Genomic DNA, 18,242 nt, shown 5'->3' with positions numbered 1-18,242 from the left:
GTTAAGTTCGCTTACAGAAGCAGCAGTAGCAGTATAGGATCGTGGCTGTTGACGTAGTAGTGCAAGACATAGTGCAAACGTGGCAACGAAGAGCGACAGTGCCCGACGGTGCCGACGGTGTTGACAGTGCTGACAGTGCTGACAGTGCTGACAGTACCTGACTTACTGGTCCATTGCGTGTCCCCGTAGAATCACAACTTTTATATAGCAATAAATGCAATCATTGCTTTCATAGGATCTATGTTTATACCCAAAAAAAATTCAAAAATAACTGAGGAGTGACACGAAAGCGGTACAGAGGACGATGACAAAAAGAGGGCGGGAAGGAAGAGGAGAACGGAGGGAGAATGCATGCACGGACATGTTTTTTTTGTGCTGCAAACATAATAGGAAACGAAGGTGACCGGAGGGTTGGGATGAATAAAAAGCATGGCCGGAACGGCATGGTCGGAACGACATTGACGGATCGCAAAGAACATGCGTCGAATATTAACAAACGTCTTTCTCCATACTGTTTAGAATGGAAAGGGTAGCACATCCTGAAGAAAGGTCCGCCCACAGTAGGCCGTCTGTTGCTCCCACTCAGACACTGGAAAACAACAAAGTGTGTCGACGTCCATGCTGGAATTGGCAAGGCCTTCTTTGTCGGTGGACTGTTGAGCGGATGCTGCGGCGGACAGAGGATTGATGGACGGGGTAGAAGCTTCTTTCAACATGGAGGCAGAAAATACCGAAACAGATGCGCCTTTTTCTTTACGTGACTGAGTCGGCCACGGTGAAAACATGCGCTCGACATTGTGATCGATGGCCTTCTGGTCAGCACCAAAAGTAAGCATTCTGCGCCGCTGGTAAATAGGGTTGGGGATGAGAGACCGTTTACCGCACACAAACTCCCAAAGTTCCGACTCGTACAGCTTGCTGTTGCGCTGATCAATCGCGTCAATCGACTCGTCACCATCGTCAAGCGAGTCGTCTTCACGCACGGCATACAAGAGTTTAGACGACTCATCTTCAGCATTCTCTGGCGCCATCACGGAGTCTGCCTGTGGGCTCTCCAACTCATTCGAAGTGGCGCCTTGTTGAAGCGGCCGAACAATATCGGCGTTCGTTTCGTGCGACAGATAGGACTCAACTTCGGAGTCGGATAAACTTTGTAAAGTTGCATGTCCACTGTCAGAATCGCTTTCAGCACCATTTTCTTGCTCCGCAAACGGCTGATGCTTCTCGATACGACATTCCAAAGCATCCATCGATGCGTTATCGCCTCTCATGGTGCATCGACGCTTTACACGAAGACGACAATTGGGTTCGGCATAACGCTTGCGGTTGAGAGCTGTGCCAGCATACTCCGTGTCCCCCAAAAAACGGTTCCGTTTGGTCACTTCCAAGCCTAATCGTTGTGGCAGTGTCACCCAAAAGTCTCTGATGTCGTGCTGGTGAAACTCACCGAGCTTCACCGCTAACACAACATCGTTTGGCTTAACGATCGCACTCCGCCGGTAGCAGGAAGACGATTCTGTGCTGCTTAACCGCAAGTCGGCGAGCTCGAGAGACCGTGTTACAAGCTCCTTTGTTTTCTGTTTTACCAAGTCATAAATGTCGCACAAAAAATCCGTTCGCATGTCAGCATCCTCACTTCGTATGTAAAACAATCCCGAGCACTCGAGCAGGTAGTTCATGTCGAATAAATCCCACATGGGTTGTGATTCCATGCACGCATCCCGTTTCTCTGCTGGCATCGATTGAAAGACGGACAATGACGGGCATGTATTCGATTTTCGACAAGTACGTTTCCACGTCTTTTCCTCACGAACATTCGTTTTCTGAATGAAGTCCTGCGATTGAAGTTCCTCCCATTCAACCCATTCATCGCTCATTTCCATGGCTGCCGGAATGTCTTGAAACTGGACGAGTACCTTCAACTGCTTTCTTTTCGGCCAACGTTTTTTGACGTAGCGCAATTGCGTCTCCAAAAGAGAAATATAATTGTACACCTGAGCTTCTGTCTTCGTGCGAATGTCGGCTGCTATGGCTGCACATTTGCGACGTCCATGACGGGCTAGAGATTGAAAGAAAATTCGTTTCTCGTGAACAGTCCAGCGCGTTCCATGTACGTAAGACGAAGAAAGCGTCGACCCACTAAACAGAGGTTCTCTGGACCTGTTAGTGCCGTGAAAATCACCCTTGAAGTCACGAAAAAGCCGTAAATATTGTTTCGCGGCAAAATGCTCTAAAATATGTTTGAACCCAATTTGCTCTTGACCTTGGACACTGGAACGTTTGCTTAACTGCTCATGCAACTTTGTTAAGGATTGTTGCATCTTCCTCGCAGTATACGGGCATGCATTTGCAACGAAGTCCTCAGGCCAGGTATGGGAGTTGGCAACTTTTATTTTAAGGTCGCGCTCAAAATTAGATGCTGGTGTAGCACGCGTTCGCGAGCTACAAACTTTATTAAATGAAAACCGCTACGCGAAAGTAAACAAATATGTGATGGATGCGTGAAATTACTGAAAACGTAGTAATGAACAGTTTGTTTGTATTTGAGAATGATCAGAAGCAATTTTTAGATCCGCCAACAGACAATTTGCTCCCTCCCCTTTCATGCAAAAAATTCTATTCATTTCTTCCGAAATGGTTGGTCTAGGTAAATCTACAACTTTGAATAAATATTTCAAAACACAGATACAAGCAATTCACACCAAGTTGTTCTTTCAGTTATTCCAAGATTATGTAGGTATTGATGATAGATTACAGCTCCAGTGTGTTTTTGTAGCGAAACTTTGTCTTTTTCTTTTTGGGAGGACGAACCTTGGGCTTGTGAGGACGAATGGGTACATCAGGAGGGGGAGAAACACGAGGGGTAGCATAGCCATCCTTTGGTAATGCTTCATCCTCGCTGGAGATGCCTTCTTGAATCGTCACCGTGACACGCTTTTCGTCGTTCTCATATTCGCGCTCCTCGTTCAGTTTTTCGGTTTGTGTCTTTTCTTCTCCATCGTCACTGCCAATATCGTTGTTCATTTCACTGTACAACGACTGTGTAAGCTCCATTTTTTCTTGGAGTTTCTGTTTTCGCTCATCACGCATCTGCAGCAATATTAGTTTCAGAAATCAACAAGTACGGAGAAAACGCGTCTGTCCATACCGCTTTTCTTAAAGCAATCTTCTGTTCTCGTTCTTGCTTTTTCAATTGCTCTTGAGCACGCTTTTTACGCTCGAGTTTTCGTTTATGAAAGCCCGTCAGAAATTCCCTAGGCAGACGTTAATAAATGTGACCAAGAACGATTCTCGTTACACCGTACTTTCTTTTCTCCTTATCGAAAACAATTTCTTCTTCAACTTGTTTCTTTCCGCGTTTTTTTTTATAGATCGAGTAACCTCTCGTCAGAAGAGAGGAATTATCCATTTTGAAGGAAAACCAAGATATTCTACCCTATCGGTACGAAAGAACGGTATCCTGCTGACAGAAAATTTATTTCTTACTGACCAAAATTGATTTTTGTTCTGGGACAGTTGTGCTGCTATGTGGGCTCAAAAACTCCAGTGCACCCAGTAAGAGTGAAAGTGACTTTTCAGTAAAAATCGTCCATTAGAGAGCTAAGTTTAAAAGCTCTGTTTTACATGCTCCACAAGACCTTACCATCTGTTAATCCTAAATAGTTTTTGTATTTAAGAACCATATTAAGTCTATCGAATCTCATCTAAAAATACGTTTATAGTCAAGTAATGAAAACCCCACTGAAACTATACTAAAACAAACGGCTCTAGCTAACTCTTATTGCAGCTGTTAAACAATAGAGCAAACCGGTCCGTGTGGACGAAAATTCGTCTCCGCTCTTTTTCTTTTTATCGGCCAACTTCCTTTTCACATATCACGAACGGATACAATAGAATGAAACAAAAAGAGTAATAAGCGGCCTCTAAGTAATCACGCAAACTGTCAGTAAATACGACATTAAGAGGCTAAAAGCAGCTAAGTCGTGCTTAGGAGCATGAGAATAGCTAGCTTTAATCAATTAGACTCCCCAGAACCGATTCAATTCTGGCGTACACTTTCAACACATACGATGGTTAAGTTCTTCAAATGGGCCGCACCCATTTCTGGTATGTAGCAGCGAGCTTATTGCTGACAGAATTAAGAACGTCACTGCTTGTGGCTGCGTCATTTATCTTCTGCTCCTTGTTGACAATGGCAGACATTTCCTCACGATATGAGGCCAGTTTGTCGGGAAGAATAAGCTCTTCACACTTCTCGAGATCCTTCAGGATTTCTTCGTCTAATTTGGTTAGTATGAGCTCACAGAACATATATTTATAGGACAGAACCCGTCATTCCAAGATCCGCAAAGTGGGCGTCGCCGCAGGACTCATCGTTGCAAATGCCACCGGATGTTTCATATTTACACAGAGGCTTTAATGGATCAATTTTGTTGCTGTACGTCAAAGAACGTATTCCACCCTTCACCACCTGTGCATATTGAGGATGAAACCGGAAGCACTTTAACATCGTAAACGGCGTTATATAAACTGGAGGTTTACTGGAAGAAAGAGCCGCTGCATCGTGTGTGGTCGCATCTTGTACGGTATTTGAGGGTTGCGTCTCAGGAGTAGGCGCAACGCTTTGGGTATTCGTATCTATCGGAGCCTCCTTTTTCTTCGACTAAGGGTAAGTGAGTGTCTTTTAGAACCAATTACGTACCTGCTGTGACTTAAGTTGTTCTTGCTGTTGTGCTCTTAGTCTTTCTGAAGACAACTCTGTAATACGCCGCAAAAGAGCAGCTTGCTTAGCCGCGTTCTGTTTTAGCTCTATCCGCGTCTTTTCAAGAGTTATGTTCAAATGAACTATATCGCCATTTAACCGTTCATGATCCCTCTCTAGTTCTGACAACTCTTCTTTGGCAAGTTCCAGTTCATCTTTCTCGACCACGACAGGAGATTCTGATTTTTCCGAGGTCGAAGCAGATTCCGAAGGTTCAACAGTAGATTCATCGGAGAATGTTTCACGAGTCCAAGGAGCGGTCATAGGCTCCACCGACGAATCTGGTTCAGCATCAACCGGGGTGGGCACCGACACAGATGCTATGCTTTCAGTTTCTTCCAATGATTCCGATTCTAAAGGTTTGGCGTTTGAGGTTTCAGTAATCGCTATTGTTGGTGTCGCCGCCAATGGAGGAGGTGTTTTTTTCTTACCAAGTTTAGTCTTCTTCGACGCCTCTAGCTTCATGATCAGCAAAGTCATCCGCTTAATCTCCTCTTCCTTCTTACGAAGGATGTTCAGTGTGGCCGACTTAGGGCCAGTGCTAGACTTTGAAATTTGAGAAGAAGTGACAGTAGAGGGCGTAGGAGGCACTCCGGTAGATTCATCATCACTACTATCGGAATCAAGTTCAATAATAACCGTACCAACACCTCTTCCAAATGGTTTTCGGCGTGTGAGCGGTGGAGTAGGTGAAACAGTGCGCCGTCTTTTGGGGGATGGGGCCGCATTGTCCGCCGTGAACGAGACGGATGAGGAAGTGGACGAAGAAGACGAAATAGTAGCGGTAGTGGGAGCGGACACTGAAGGAGTCGAAACAGAGGTATGCGTAGCAGTGGATGCTGGTTGATGGGGCTCCTCCAGCACTTTTTCTTCATTCTTTTCGTTCTCAGAAACGGGAATGTTGATGCCTAGTTGGGAGAAAAGATGTCGTACTGCGATAGGATGGATCCCTTCTTTTAAAAACTCTTGAAAGCCAATACCTGCATCAACTATGTCTTGAGTTGCAGACTTTGCTTCCTCGTAATTCGAACACTCCTTGGCAAGATCAGTGTTGGTCTGTATCGAAGTTAAAGTGCTTTGAGTACGTTCATGTTCGCGTTCATCAGAACTGTCATGACTAAACGCAGAGCTTTTGGAGGAAGCAGAGTTGACGCTTGAGGAACTGGACTGCGATACGTGTTGACGGGAGGCAACTCGTTTCATCGGCCGCGCACCTCGTGGATGCTTAGGAAGATTAGGCGGAGGTTGTGAGAACGAATTCATAGAATTAACGAGCGTAGGAACAAGGGAAGGAGGGGCAGCACCCATAGGGGGGATAGGAGGAAAGAAAGGCATTCTGTTAGGGTCAAACATGAAACCAGGAGGAAACAAAAACGGAGCTGGAAAAGGAAAGGGGAACGGTGGAGATGGAAATACAGGTTGTTGTTGCTGCTGTTGCGGTTGTTGTCTGTTTAAGTGTTAAATGAAGAGCAAGACAAGAATGTAAATGAGGAAGCCAAATTCATAGGGCTTGATCAATGTGACTAATGACTTACGCATTCACAGTGGAGATTTCTTCTTCCTCAGAAGGCGATTTTTCGGGTGGTTCCTCTAACAGGGTTAATAAATGAACCGCAAAAAATGATGAGTTTAGGAAAAGTAGATTGTTTTTCGTAAACCGATATAAATTGATTCATTTTGAGTATCTTTGAGAGAAGACAATCAAAGTTCCTGTAATGTAACGGTTTAGTTACTAAAATGTGGACTTACCAACAGTCGTAACGGATTTCACCTCTTCTTCACTTATTTCACCGTCTTCTTTCTCCGATTCATCATTGTGCTTTTTTTTTGACTGTAGAGCAGCCTTTCTAAGCGATTCCAAGTCAAGTTCAGGCGGCATTAGAGTGCCAAGGCTGTTTTGCGGTGATATGGTGTGCACGGTGGAGTGGGCAATTAATGCAACTCGTCCAATTCGTCGTGTACGGAATATTGGCACTGAGGACAGTTTGAGCATGCCTGCCCGCTCTCGTTATATTTCCTGCCTTGTTGATTCTGTTCTGTTCTGTTATGAATTTTTTATTTTTTTCTTGAATTTTTTGTATTTTTTTTTATTGATTTTCTTTATTTGCAATATCATGAGAAGCCTTATCACATGTCCATTCCCAATAAAATTGAATACGGTTTTTTATAAAAGGCGATGAATAACATTGGTTCCAGATTGACTATTTATTTCTGTAGAACTAGCATTGCTCAAGGAAAACAAAATAAATACATTAAATAAACGTATGCTGAGAAACACACAACATAAATAGATTACACTCTTTGAAAATAAATTAAATAATAATGCGGTTTCGTCGCTGTAGCTGCTTGGATCATTTTCGTTGTTGTAGACGAATTGTCCGCCGTTGAAGAGTTCGACTCAATGTGTTAAGATGGCGCTGAAGAGTGCCTCGAGATTTAATTCCACTTGCAGTTCGCGAATGGGTTTTAAACGTTGTCCGATCATTTTCTTGCTGTGCTGTTGCAGTAGGTTTCGTAGAGCATAAAGCGTCATTCGTTTGTAAGGAACCGAGTCTAGTTTTTAAACTACGTAGGTTGGTTTGAATGGATATGTCCCAGTTTCGTTGGTCTTGTTTCAGGTACATTAATTGTTGCTTGACCATGTCCAGTTGGAATTTAAGTATGGAACAAAGGTGCGTTTTTGAAAACAATTCCTTTCGTACTACCAATGCATGGCCGTTATGAGAACTTTGAGGGGAAGAAGAGTAAGACGGCCGTGATTCAATCATTAAAAATGGTGAAGTGGATGTTTTGAATGAAACGAGCAGAAGTTTTAGCAGAGGACCGGGGATGACAACAACATTAAACATGTCTGCCTTTATTCTCAGAATGGAGGGTTGAAAATACAGTGTGTTACAGGAGTGCCGCAGAATTATCCTTAGCATTATCGTATCAACATAGGCCAACAGAACCGGATGAAATACAGGCCATGAATTATATGAACTGTTTAATAGTAAGCGGTCAGACAATAGGTGCGCTTTAAGAAAATAAATAATGATTCCTAGTGAAGGAGTGCCACATGCTTGAGGAACCTGTCCACGAGTTCCATCGTCTTTTATGCATTTCCCCCTCCATGAAGTCGTTGTATCTAACGTGCCTATCCCGGTAGCATATATTCTTGAGCCTCTCTTCAAACTGTAATCATGAACGACCTCATCAAGGGAAGTTTTCAAACATGAAAAGGACTCGTACATTTTATGAATTACATTCTTTTCGCAAGCCAACTGTTGGGATGCAATGTACAATTGCTTCGTTTTCTCAGCCAATTCATGCTCCAATTCTTGGATGTATAAGAGCACAGATTTGTCCTGAGAACGGGGCCGTATGTGAGTCTCTAATGCAGTTCCTTCATCATCACCTTTCGTATTGCTCTGTTTCGGTACAGGCAAACAAGTCTTCGGCCGTTTGGAAAATGCCTTTGTTGGCGTATTTTCACGTTTGCGTCTGCACCATTTCATATTCTTAGGATTGGAATCATTGATTGTTTGGTTGGTAAGATTAGTAAATATAGGAGATAGCAAATCATTTTCCTTATGAACCAGCACCTTTGAAGATAACGGAGTAATTACATGTCCCTTTCTAAGTTCATTTTCTTGGTCGTCAACCTCACTTTCGATAGTATGCGGCTTTCTTAATATTGGTTGTAGCAGAATTGCTGACGCAGGGACGCTCCAATTGAGAGTCAGACCCAAATGCTTGTTCTGTTGTAGTATGTATTGCTTTTCTGTAAATACCATGGGATCCGTGAATTCGTATATCTCGTTGGTTTTGTTTTACAGTAAAACGCAAACAATAAAGCAAATTATCCACGATAAATAAGAAGCACACACAAAATTAGGGTGATATAAACGGAAGAGAGCTCTGGTTGAAACGCGCTATACTACAGGAGCTCATCTCAGATCTATTTTTTGGCTTTGTCAACTAGACAAAGAACCCGTCAATTACTAATAACTGAATTCAGCTCCAAAAAAAAAACATATTTTTTTTTTCGCAACCAGTTCTTCGAAAGAATGAAACAATTAGATTATGTGTGTATGTATATGTATGCGTGTGTAGTAATTTAGAACAATTTTGTTGACACTGAATATGCAATATTTGAACCCCAAAAATGAAAAAGAATGCATCAATTAGCGGTCGAAAAACAGAAACATGCGATTTTGGTAGAAAGAGTGACAAATAATCAGAACTGATTATAAAATAATGATCGTTTCCTGCTTCCGTACTATCCAGTTCCACATTAATGGCCTTTGTTTTCATGAGTCGTAGCCTTCCAGGACCCAGAGAAATGGTGACGAACAAGAGCCGACGGATGATCAAAACTCTTGCTGTTCATATGGCCAACACCGGGACTAAATGCGGTGATGGGCAATACCAGGACGTCTCCCACCAGCATGGGTTCCTGAAGGTTTGTAACATTCTTCCACGAGAAGGGTCCGTAGTTCCAGTCGAGATAGTCCATAACTGCATCCGTCCACACACCAGGACCCGTCCACTCCATTACGTTTCCATAACGAGTGTCAAGTTTATTGGTTTCAGCACGCTTAATCGTCTCCTTCGTGATTCGTTGAGCCATGTCCCAAAGGATAGGATGGTTGGGAACAGCGGCAATCGTCCACTGGCAGAACTGTACTCGTCTGGCGTAATAGTCGTTCCAGTCTGGACGATCAGGATCGGCTTCAATGCCCACAATCATGCCAATGTCCGAATCCTTGAATTTAGCCGGCACCCACTTATCAATGGGCTTAATGGGCGACGTGTCAATATCCGTATAATAACCGCCTTCAGCCAACAAGGAGAGGTACCGAAAGAAGTCGGCCTTCATTACAGGCTCCGGAAGCTTGAAAAAGTACTCCATGAGCCGAGACTTTGATTCGTCCCCAAAGTGTTCTCTCAAAAACTCCTCGGCATCGTCGTCCGTAAGAACAGCATGCACATAACCTGGATTAGCCTTGGTCCACAAATTGATATAACCAAGATAGCCTTCCGAGTCAAAACTTTTGAGGGTTTGCCAAATGGTTTTTGGAATAATAGCCTGCTTGTTTTTCTTCAGAGAAGGCAACATTTGACGCAATTCTGCAATAACATCATCCTTCACATAGTTGAACATCTCCGGGGAAGTTTCATCATACTTGTATCCTCCCTCGGTATCGTTTTCGTCAACAGCAGCATCGTCCGTTTCATCAGGCCCATTGTTCTTCTCTGGGGTAAAATAAGAAGCTGTAGGCGTAGCCGAAGCGCTTGTCTCAGAAGTTGACGTAGCAGTAGCTTGAACGACGCGAGACTGTTTCAATTGATCGCGTTCAATACTATCAGCATAATTCTTCTCTGCCGGTGGCTCATTCAGTCCATCAAAATCACTGATGGATGAGAAGCTAACATATAGAATGATCGCAACTACTAGTAGTAGCCCATAGCGCCCTCTTTTTATCATTTTTCCGTATTTTGTCGCGGAAAAAAAGCTGTCTTACCAAAACCGTCGATCTCCTTCAAAAATCTAACTCTGCAGTCGTCAAATTTCACGAAAGAACGCGGTAAGCAGCGTATTCACTTTTTAGTAGAAGTGAATGGCGGACGGTAGGAGTCGTTCGGCTTTTCGAAGACCGTGTATTGAGGCTGCATGCGCCAGGCGGTCTTCGTGTGTCATGATGACGTCGGAATTTTCTCATTACCCCACAATCCAGTCCTTAGCTTATTTTGTGTTACTACGACAGGTAAGCAACAGACCCGCTCCCAATACCATCAATTGTTGTAAGCAGGCTCACTTTTTGTGGAATTTGCTCAAAACCTGTTTTCTTTTTAGAGCAGGTTTTCGTAGTAGCAAGAGCTTGTTTTTAAAGCTCGCCCGTCTTCGCCGCCTCTGCTGAAAGGTCCTGAGTCTCGGGCAAGTTACAACGAAAGAGCCTCTTTTTCGCGTACACGGTTATTTCTTACCCAACAGACCATCTATGCATGTGTACCGACAAGACACACAATCAGTGGTGCTTTAAGATTGTTTTTGTCGTATACTCTCTGTTTGTTACGAGATAAAAAGGAAAATTCATTTGCTAGGTGAAACAGGCTGTTACACACCTGGAACTCGGTTGAGGAACTGAAGCACTTGAGTACGTCTTCTCTGTGTATCGTTACTTACTTTATTTCTCTCTTTTACAAGCGACACTAGAAGGCTTGTTATCGTTATTGTTATTTGTATATACCTACCTCACTTATTTATCGGACATTCCTTGAACTGTAACAGCTGAAACTAGGTACATCATCTGTCTCTGAATCGGTGTTCATTGTTCTGCCGAAATCACCCCAAACACTCTTTTTATAGTCTCAAGTTTCCCATCCAGCCTGTTGAACAGTGCTCTACAAATTTCCAGCCATGGTGAAAGAGGATTGTGCATACCCCCAAAATGCTCTGACGAGCCGGCGTCCTGACGCATCCTCCAAGGGCGGGGGCCTTCGTTTTTTCTCTGCTTTTGGAAGCGTGGGCCATAAACTGTCATTCAAGAATTCACTATTCTCCTCAACATCTCATTCGCATCGTCATCATAGTCAGGGTAATACCATGCCCCAGCGCCCTTCCACCAGCTTTGATCTTTACTTGCCCGGTAGTCGAAAGGAGCATCGGCGTCAGCAGCGTAGCTTTGACGAACATAATAGCGACTCGACGGACAGCGAGAGCGTGTCCGACGCTGCGTCCACCAGAGGAACATTACGAAAAACAAAAACCTCATATCAAGAATCAATGCCGCCTATTGAGCGCGGCCGGAGCAGCGATTACGTGTTTGAGTCAGTGAACGATAAACACGGTCATGGCTATCATGGTACTCTTCGCATTCTTTCCCCGTCTGTGTCAAGTCGAGCTTCACAGGCAGCTCCCTTATCTGCTCCGCTTCCCGGATCCGCCTCTATTTACGGCCATCATCATCATTCCTCAAGCACAAACCTTAGTACAACTTCGGTCGCTACCCGTTCCAAGAAGTCTCCTATTAGGCCTGCCTTTCTGTCACAAGTCGCTCAGGAATTTCGACGACGTGTAGCATTGGGCGACCGAGTAAAGGATAGTTTGCTATACAAGGATGCATTCACTGGTGCTGAGGCTGTCGAAATACTATTACGTATCGCTCGTACTAGCGACAGAACATTGGCCTTGCTGCTAGGCCGTGCGTTGGACTCTCAGAAGTTCTTTCACGATGTCACTTATTCTCATAGACTTCGCGACTCTGCGAAAGAAGTTTATCAGTTTAACCGCAACGTTTCCACAGCTCCCCTCTCCGCCATCTCGCTATTCTCGCCTATAGAGACGTATCATTCAACGCGGCGTTACCCCGAGCAAACAGAAACATATGAGGGCGTGTTGTCAGATTTTGGTCTTCAAACATTTGGGGGTACGCCGCCGTCCCCTCCTGTTACTCATCGTAATGATGCGGAGGATGACCTTCCTCACGGTGTTTTTACACTGTTGACTGAGTGTTACTCGCCGACATGTTCTCGGAATCACCTCTGCTATTCGGTTTCGTGTTCTCGTCGTCTTGAACAGCAAGCACGACTAAATATGAAAGTGCAACCAATTCTTAGCGGAGGCGCCTCAAGACTTCAAGACGAGCAAGAACAGGAAGACAGACTCTGGGTTAATACTGTACCCAGGCATATCGTTGATCAACTTGATCAACGTGAATGGAAGCGACAAGAAGTGCTTTTTGAAGTCATCTACACTGAACGAGACTTTGTCCGTGATTTGGAATATCTCCGAGACGTAAGTTTTTATTTTGTTCATCATTTTACTAACACTGAATTAGTTTTGGATTAAGCCTCTTCGTTCATCTCTCATCATTCCTGAAAGCCGGCGCGAGAAGGTTGTCCGGTCAATTTTTTACAATATCATGCACGTACATGCTATAAATTCTCGTCTTGCTGATGCGCTGACGCGCTTACAAACACTTAATCCAGTTGTGTACAGTATTGGAGAAGTCTTTGTCGAATATGTCCCGAAGTTTGAACCATTCATTCGATACGGCGCTAATCAACTTTTTGGAAAATACGAATATGAACGTGAAAAAAGCATTAATACAGCATTTTCTCAATACGTTCACGAGGTAGAACGTTTAAGAGAATCAAGAAAATTAGAACTCAATGGATATTTAACGAAACCGACTACCAGGTTAGCTCGATATCCTTTGCTCCTTGAAAACGTACTGAAGTACACCAAGGATGACAATCCTGATAAAGAGCTCTTACCAAGAGTCATCGAAATGATTCGGGAGTTTCTTACGAAACTCAATCATGAAACTGGAAAGGCTGAAAACAGATTTGCTTTAATGCAATTGGATCAGCAGCTGTTAACGAAAGCTTCAGAGAAAACCGAACTGCAATTAATGGATCCTGCTCGAAAATTAATCTTTAAAGGAACGTTGAGAAGAAAAACGAGTGGATCTAGTTATAATGATCCTGGAAACGAGCTGCATGTTTTCCTTCTCGATCACGCATTGCTTCTCACTAAATTGAAATATAACTCGAAGCGTGAAAAGTATAAAATTTTCCAACGGCCGATTCCGTTAGAGCTGTTGATTGTTTCTGTGTATGAGGATTACGTTCCTGGCAAGTCAATGACTCGTCGACCATCATCCGGCATCTTGGCGAATCCTATGTCTGCCTCTAAAACAAATCTTGTTTTGCCAAAGACTTTTGCACTGAAGTTATTACTTATGGGCCGCGATGGGTTCGAGATTGTTTTATGTTCGAGCACACTCATCACTCGTGATCAATGGAAGCAGCATATTGAGAGGCAGCAAGAGCTGATTCGTTCAAAGAAGTTTGTTTTCCACTCTGTGGTTGTTTACCAAGATATGTTTATTGGCGGCAACAAGGTGAACTGTGCCATTACCTACGATGGTGGTCGCAAAACCCTGTTTGGCACTAATGCGGGTCTTTTTATCGCGAATCGCCGGCCAGGCGAGAATACTCGATCTGATCCGGCGCTGTGCATTTCGTTGAGTTCGGTATCGCAGGTGGATGTGATTGAGGAGTATAATATTCTTCTCATTCTCGCTGAAAAATCTCTGTACCAAGCATCACTTGATGTCATTGGTCTTGAGCCGCATGCAGCTACACGACATGTTCAGCGCATCACGAACAAGGTCAGCTTTTTCAAGACAGGTTTCTGTCTTCAGAAAATTCTTGTGTGTGTTGCGAAGTCGACCGTGTTGAATACTTCGCTCAAGATTTTCGAGGTTGAGCAGTCGAAGAAGATGCAATCCTCGAAAAAAGCTGGTGGTAACCAGGGAACATTAAAGATATTTACTGAACTTCATATGCCGTTAGAAGCACTCTCAGTTCATTTCATGAAGAGCGCGTTGTGTGTGGGTACACCCAAAGGTTTCGACGTTGTTAGTCCAAAATCCGCTGTCTTTCAGTCACTGCTTAACCCTGCTGACACGTCTTTCCGTTTCATGGAAAAGGAGAATGTACGGCCCATCTCTGTTTTCCGACTTCATGGTGAGTTTTTGTTGTGCTACACTGAATGCGCATTCTTCGTGAACAGCAATGGCTGGAAAACTCGACAAAATTGGTTTGTGACGTGGAAGGGATGTCCAGAGAAATTCGCTCTCGTTTACCCGTACGTGATTGCCTTTGAACCTACCTTTATTGAGGTTCGTCATGCCGAAACGGCCGAGTTGGTGCAAGTGATACCGGGCAACAATATTCACTTGCTCACAGACGGTCGCGGTCTCATCAGTGAAGGAGGTGAGATTCTTTATGTAACAGAAGGCAAGTCGCTACATGAGCCTGAGGATGATAGTGTCATTTGTTCGTTGACTCTTGAAAATGTCGCCGGCTCTCGACCATCGACGAAACAGTCGCAAGCAAACAAGCAGTGACATCCCTGTAGGCTCGTTTTAATCTAAAAGGACATTCAGCATGCTGCACATCAAGCACCGCACGGACTCAACGTGTTAAGATGTGCTTGTGTACCTGCCTAACTGATTTTTGCCATTCTCCTTCGTTTCTACTCATCCTATTTGTCACTCGCTTACTACGGAAAATAGTGTTTATCGCCTTCAATTGCAGTGGGTGTTTTATTGTGAACATGTTTCCCCATTGCTCTTGTCCCTCTCATCCCTATGTGTCCATTCCCCTTCTCCCGTCTGACTATGTGCATAATTACTATCGTTTAAGCACGCTTAATCGCGGCTCTGGCACACAATCCCATACGTTTACACGATGTGTACCCTCTTTTGTCCTGTTGTCCATGACATCGCTATGTCTTATTGTTTAATGTACATATCCATAAGGAGCGCATATCAGACGCATAAGTCTAGCATCAAATTTTGTCTCCGGCGGAAGAATTCAACTGTAATGGTAGAGAATGTTCTGTCAAGAACGGATGGTACGTCTTGTGCAAACGGCAGCGCTTCACCGCATTCGCCGGCTCCTGCTGCTGTTTTTTGGAATTCCTTCGATCCCAAATAAGACCCCCACTATCCTGCATTCCATCTCTCCAGCGTATGTAATAATGTTACTCTGCGTAGGCCCAATTTAGCAATCTCCATTCCCTCCACTTCTCCACTTTGCCCCCAAAACCCCCGCTATCCCACTATCAGTTAGCGGTACTGCTTGTCGCCGCACTTGACGCCGCTGGTCTCGTTATCCACCCTGGGCACCGCTGCAATTAAAGGTACGCATAATGAAAATGTTTATACACAGCCTTTAAGTATACATTTGCCACAGTAATTTCACTGTATTTAAGCGCAGATCGCCACGAACACAACCTTACGTGACTGTTGTTGGAGCATTATTTTGCAGTAAAACCAACTCCCTCCCTCTCCCCTCTACACACAACACCGAAACAAAAAGTTGCGGAAATGGTTGACCAACTGGAGGATTCTGTTATCGAGACCAACTACGATGAAGTTGTCGACAGCTTCGATGACATGGGCTTGAAGCCCGAGTTGCTCCGTGGTATTTACGCCTACGGTTTTGAGCGTCCTTCGGCTATTCAACAAAGAGCCATTGTCCCCATTTTGGGTGACCGTGATGTCTTGGCCCAAGCCCAATCTGGTACTGGTAAGACCGCTACCTTCTCTATCTCTGTTTTGCAGAAGATTGATACCAGCTTGAAGCAATGCCAAGCTTTGATCTTGGCCCCTACTCGTGAGTTGGCTCAACAAATCCAGAAGGTTGTTGTTGCCTTGGGCGACCTTATGAACGTTGAGTGCCATGCCTGTATTGGTGGTACTCTTGTTCGTGAGGATATGGCTGCCCTCCAGGCTGGTGTCCACGTTGTTGTTGGTACTCCTGGTCGTGTCCACGACATGATCCAGCGTCGTGCCCTTCCCACTGATGCTGTTAAGATGTTCGTCCTTGATGAGGCTGATGAGATGCTTTCTCGCGGTTTCAAGGACCAAATCTACGACATCTTCCAACTCTTGCCTCCCACTTCCCAAGTTGTCTTGTTGTCTGCCACCATGCCCCAAGACGTTCTTGAGGTTACCACCAAGTTCATGCGTGACCCCGTCCGTATTTTGGTGAAGAAGGATGAGCTTACCTTGGAGGGTATTAAGCAATTCTACGTTGCTGTCGAGAAGGAGGAGTGGAAGCTTGACACCTTGTGCGATCTCTACGAGACCATCACTGTCACTCAAGCTGTCATCTTCTGCAACACCCGTAGAAAGGTCGACTGGCTTACTGAGCAACTTACTGAGCGTGACTTCACTGTCTCCTCCATGCACGGTGACATGGACCAAGCTCAACGTGACATTTTGATGCACGAGTTCCGTACCGGTTCTTCCCGTATTTTGATTACCACTGATCTTTTGGCCCGTGGTATCGATGTTCAACAAGTCTCCTTGGTCATCAACTACGACTTGCCCGCTAACAGAGAGAACTACATTCACCGTATCGGTCGTGGTGGTCGTTTCGGTCGTAAGGGTGTTTCCATCAACTTTGTTACGAGCGAGGACGTCCGTATGATGCGTGAGATTGAGCAATTCTACAACACTCACATTGAAGAGATGCCTATGAACATTGCTGACTTGATCTAAGGGTCTTAGAATAAAATCACAGCGAGCATAGCGAGCTGGAATAATACGAGCGCGGAGCGCAGGTGAAACAGAAAAAAGGTGGGTTTTGAGAGGAGATGGAGAAATTGGATGAGTGAGTTTGCGTTGATGAGTTCCAGTCGAAAGTGTAGCTTTGGTTGTTCGTATCGGCAGCGGTTTGTTTCCGTTGTCTGCTTTGTGGGAGATTTCGGGAGTAGTAACAAACGCGGATGAGGAACTATTAAAGGCAGTTTTGTATGCGTCTTGTTATTATGAAAGTTGTTTACCATAATTCGAGCTTCCTTTAGTGTGAAGCAGCACTTGAATCAACTTCCCTGTTAAGCCTTGCTTGTTTTGTATTTCATTTCGCTCTTGTAGTACCACGACAATATCTTATTCTCGTTGAACATAATTCAATCATTCTGCATTACCATTATACGAATGTGGAAATCTTTAAAATTGATTTATATGCAAGCTTTGAACCGAATTTAATCCGCAATAATAAAAAAAAAAAAAAAAAGTAGAAATAAAAAAACAAGAGAATAAATTCCTTGTTCAAACAAAGCGACTCGTTATTCTTCCCCATTTTTGATGGGAACGCAACACACAGTTTCGTTTTGTTTCGTTTGTTAATATTATTCTCATGTAAGTCTTCCTTGTTCAAAACCAATTCGTTCCACAATTATCATACTACTTTAAATAATCGTAATTTCATTACAGACTATTTGTTTTTAATTAATTATTCATCCTGGAGAAGCAAAAATAAAAAAGTTCAAAATGGGTTCTGAGTTGCGATGAGGTTTACTGACGGAAAACAATCATCGACAGAGATCGACTATAGCCATTTGAAGGTTAACAAATGAGACAAAACTGTGTGACATATACGGCTGATCAATTAATTGTAACAGCCGCCCTTATCCCATTTCAGTTTTTCAAATGTTTGACTCTTTTGCATTAACCATCACAACTGTACCACAGTTTCCATGCTACTCGTTCTACCATCGCAACCAGAATCGTTTGAGCAAAAATGCCGACTCGCTTACCGTCGGCCGACTTATGCGCTAAAGTTAAACAGTAAAATCAAAAGTTGCTTATGCAATTACAAACATGCTCATGGTTCGTGAGTACTCTACGTTTCTTTAGCTTATTTTGATGCAACCAGTACTAATCACATTTACAGAGCATCTCACCTAATGTGAAATTAATATCACCTTTATACATAAGACTAAACCCTAAGACACACACCTAAAGATAACTGCCCATACCAATACAATTCTGATTGTAGACGAGGGTGATAAGAATCTTTTTAAAAAATGTGTCAGCAAGAATACTCTCACCAGCATCCAAGATAAAAGTCCTGACAAAAGTCGAGTAGCAGGTTAGGACCGTTTCATATCACATAGTCAGTGAAAGAAAGA

General features: G+C 43.8%; 7 protein-coding genes across 7 annotated transcripts; 2 read left to right on the top strand and 5 right to left on the bottom strand.

Annotated features, from left to right (window-relative positions):
• Positions 1 to 189: 189 nt before the first annotated feature.
• Positions 190 to 2,440, bottom strand: SJAG_04766 (RNA polymerase I upstream activation factor complex subunit Rrn5). Its single transcript, XM_002175811.2, has one exon. It carries the CDS (start codon positions 2,319 to 2,321, stop codon positions 516 to 518), a length of 1,806 nt encoding a protein of 601 aa, XP_002175847.1. The 5' UTR covers positions 2,322 to 2,440; the 3' UTR covers positions 190 to 515.
• A 28-nt stretch (positions 2,441 to 2,468) lies between these two features.
• SJAG_04767 (rRNA processing protein Rrp17) lies at positions 2,469 to 3,584 on the bottom strand. Its single transcript, XM_002175812.2, has 3 exons — positions 3,306 to 3,584; positions 3,149 to 3,254; positions 2,469 to 3,090 (listed from the first exon to the last, which is right to left on the bottom strand). Exons 1-3 carry the CDS (start codon positions 3,407 to 3,409, stop codon positions 2,752 to 2,754), a joined length of 549 nt encoding a protein of 182 aa, XP_002175848.1. The 5' UTR covers positions 3,410 to 3,584; the 3' UTR covers positions 2,469 to 2,751.
• Positions 3,585 to 3,691: 107 nt separating this feature from the next.
• SJAG_04768 (hypothetical protein) lies at positions 3,692 to 6,728 on the bottom strand. Its single transcript, XM_002175813.2, has 5 exons — positions 6,512 to 6,728; positions 6,298 to 6,352; positions 4,703 to 6,209; positions 4,330 to 4,663; positions 3,692 to 4,280 (listed from the first exon to the last, which is right to left on the bottom strand). Exons 1-5 carry the CDS (start codon positions 6,639 to 6,641, stop codon positions 4,084 to 4,086), a joined length of 2,223 nt encoding a protein of 740 aa, XP_002175849.1. The 5' UTR covers positions 6,642 to 6,728; the 3' UTR covers positions 3,692 to 4,083.
• A 230-nt stretch (positions 6,729 to 6,958) lies between these two features.
• On the bottom strand, positions 6,959 to 8,906 carry SJAG_04769 (hypothetical protein). Its single transcript, XM_002175814.2, has one exon. The coding sequence runs from the start codon at positions 8,536 to 8,538 to the stop codon at positions 7,114 to 7,116; it is 1,425 nt and encodes a 474-aa protein (XP_002175850.1). The 5' UTR covers positions 8,539 to 8,906; the 3' UTR covers positions 6,959 to 7,113.
• Positions 8,840 to 10,387, bottom strand: SJAG_04770 (alpha-1,6-mannosyltransferase Och1). The gene has a single exon (XM_002175815.2). It carries the CDS (start codon positions 10,230 to 10,232, stop codon positions 9,039 to 9,041), a length of 1,194 nt encoding a protein of 397 aa, XP_002175851.1. The 5' UTR covers positions 10,233 to 10,387; the 3' UTR covers positions 8,840 to 9,038.
• A 129-nt stretch (positions 10,388 to 10,516) lies between these two features.
• Positions 10,517 to 15,443, top strand: SJAG_04771 (Rho1 guanine nucleotide exchange factor 2). Its single transcript, XM_002175816.2, has 2 exons — positions 10,517 to 12,542; positions 12,586 to 15,443. Exons 1-2 carry the CDS (start codon positions 11,166 to 11,168, stop codon positions 14,662 to 14,664), a joined length of 3,456 nt encoding a protein of 1,151 aa, XP_002175852.1. The 5' UTR covers positions 10,517 to 11,165; the 3' UTR covers positions 14,665 to 15,443.
• Positions 15,414 to 16,977, top strand: SJAG_04772 (translation initiation factor eIF4A). Its single transcript, XM_002175817.2, has one exon. It carries the CDS (start codon positions 15,649 to 15,651, stop codon positions 16,825 to 16,827), a length of 1,179 nt encoding a protein of 392 aa, XP_002175853.1. The 5' UTR covers positions 15,414 to 15,648; the 3' UTR covers positions 16,828 to 16,977.
• The last annotated feature ends 1,265 nt before the right edge of the window (positions 16,978 to 18,242 follow it).

The sequence above is a fragment of the Schizosaccharomyces japonicus genome (genome assembly GCF_000149845.2).
Source record: "Schizosaccharomyces japonicus yFS275 unplaced genomic scaffold supercont5.3, whole genome shotgun sequence".
Lineage (NCBI taxonomy): Eukaryota > Fungi > Ascomycota > Schizosaccharomycetes > Schizosaccharomycetales > Schizosaccharomycetaceae > Schizosaccharomyces > Schizosaccharomyces japonicus.
The sequence above is the reverse complement of the archived record's forward strand: the minus strand, read 5'-3'. Positions and strand labels throughout refer to the sequence as shown.